The sequence below is a fragment of the Penaeus monodon genome, chromosome 19 (assembly GCF_015228065.2).
Source record: "Penaeus monodon isolate SGIC_2016 chromosome 19, NSTDA_Pmon_1, whole genome shotgun sequence".
NCBI classification, from domain to species: domain Eukaryota; kingdom Metazoa; phylum Arthropoda; class Malacostraca; order Decapoda; family Penaeidae; genus Penaeus; species Penaeus monodon.
The window spans coordinates 15,744,704-15,746,971 of NC_051404.1; the positions used below are offsets into that span (position 1 = coordinate 15,744,704).

Below are 2,268 nucleotides of genomic sequence, written 5' to 3' on the forward strand. Positions count from 1 at the left end.
CCCTTCCCGCTCCTCTCTTTTCCCCTCCTCCCCCCTTCTTCTCCCTCCCCCCTCCTCTTCTTTCCTTTTCCCTACTTTAAAAAATTTTCCCCTTCTCTTTCCCTTCTGGCTTCCCCCCCTCCCCCTTTTCCCCCCCCCCCCTTCCTTTCCCCCCCCCCACCCTTCTCCCCTCCCCCCCCTCGCCTCCATGTTAGAGATACTTCACAAGACTGCGAAAAAAAAGTACCCACCATAGGACCCGGTGGAAAGAGAACAAAAAGGTTATTTAGACATCCCCCCAAATTTGTGTTTTTTTGTTCCGAAAGGCCCCCTTTTTCCCAACTGAGAGGGGGGTAAAGGGGGTCTTCGATTTAAAAATTTAAATAGAAAAGTGGTGAAACAGTTTTAGGAAAAAAGGTTTGGGGTGTTTTTTTTTGAAAGTCCCTTTTTCCCTTTTTTTTTGATATGTAAAGGGGGTTTGGGGTTTTTTTTCTTTTTATCTTCTAGTTAACTAAAAAATTGGTTTCTCATATTTTCGACCAAAAAAGACTGTGTTTTTTCTTTATTGCCATTTTTTGAAATAATATTTTGTGTTTGAAAAACCTTTATTTTATTACCTTTTAAGATTTTTTTCCCTATTTCCAAATCCCAAAATATTTCTTTGGGCCCATTTTTTCATGCCGATCAAAAAAAGTCTCTTTTTGGTTTGCCCCTTTTCTGGGGATTCGAAAGAAGGAATTTAAAATTAAAAATTTTTTGGAAAAAATTCCCTGAACAAAAATTTTTTTAAAAACCCTTTTTCCAAATTTTTTGGGGAAGAAAAATGTATTGTTTTTTTTTTTATATTGCCCAAAAAAGGATGGTTTTTTGGTTGGGTTTTTGGAGAAAAATGGGTTTAAAAAAATGGCTTGCACGTATATTTTGTAGCCAGTTAGGAAGTTGGAGAGCTATGTGGAGATTTGGTTATTTGCTATGCATTTATGTATTCCTTTCCCAGGCATTAACTCTCCTCCTTGCTTGCTAGATGCTCCAGCAAGACCTCTGCCAGCTGAACCAGCCACTGATGGTTCTGGGCCAGAAACTACCCCTCTACCTAGTCCAGTTGATGATATGTAAGTAAACACGGAAAGAACATTTTTTATATGACAAAGTAGCTCACACCTATTGACTGCAGGGTGGTACTTTGTATTTTTTCAGATATTCAGAGACTTGTCTTATACTTTGGTTGATAAAAAGACATGGATATATTAGGTTTTGACAGTTTCTGTAAGAGAAAGAGAGGGACAGGTAAGAATATATGAACGAGGAAAATACATTTCAAAGAAAAAAAATTGAAATGGCCATGGTCAATACCGATGTAGTTAGTAGTATCAAAGAGGCTAAGGGAGTGGTTTCCCAACCCCATGGTTGTGAGGGTTTGCTGAGAGTCAACCGGAGGATGTTAGAAAAAAAATCAATAAAAATATCGGCAGCTGGGCCACAATTTTTTATTTAGTTACGTAGATGATCCCCCCCCCCTCCGCCCCCCATTTCGTATTTATTGAAATTCTTGGCTAATAAATAAAAACCCATGTAAAAAAAAAATGTAAAGTCATAAACAAATATAAGTAAAATGAAAATGGTTGGATATATTACTACATGTTCACACTTTAGGGTTGCAAGTCCAAGTTAAGATTGTATTTAGGGCTGCAACCACAGTTGTTGACTTTGATAATGTTGTTCTTAGTCTTATAAGTAGTAATAGTAGTATTTCATTGGTTCTAGAATTTTTTTATTACATTATTCTTGGACAACCTCATATGCACTGTGAATATAGATACCACTGAAACCAAGGCATCTTAACTGAAAACACGGTTGAACTTAGCAAGAAACCTAAGGTAACAAATGAATAGCGGGTAAGGGCGTTTTAAAGGGGCAGTTTTGGGCATGGACCGTAGGGCTTTTTGGCGGGGCATTTTTCCAGTTATGGGGTCATGTACAAAACGTGATAAATCAATTTCCCCTGCTCTTGGGGTTAGTAATTAATGCTTGCCTTTATATTTTTTACAAAAAAACAGAAATGCAATGTAAATAATTGTTTTTGCAAAATCTAATCATGTTGCCAAGTTTGTATTATTAAAGATGTTACAAATTTGCTCTGTGGGAAAGGGTGTAAAATGCTACTGTATTTTAGTTTCACTAATTTTATTTTCATTCTATTGGGATTTACATTTTATGAAACATCACGCTGCAGTATAAGTCAACCTATGTCTAACCTATTTTTATGTACCAGATATAAGTGAATTTGGA

At 36.7% G+C, this 2,268-nt stretch overlaps 1 protein-coding gene across 1 annotated transcript in view; it reads left to right on the forward strand.

Moving 5' to 3' along the window:
• LOC119585086 (tyrosine-protein phosphatase non-receptor type 2-like) overlaps positions 1 to 2,268 on the forward strand; it is a gene marked incomplete in the record, with an annotated part of 74,581 nt that overhangs the window by 67,591 nt on the left and 4,722 nt on the right. The window contains 1 exon segment of the mRNA XM_037933706.1: positions 1,004 to 1,091. Within this exon segment, the coding sequence (XP_037789634.1) occupies positions 1,004 to 1,091 (88 nt within the window).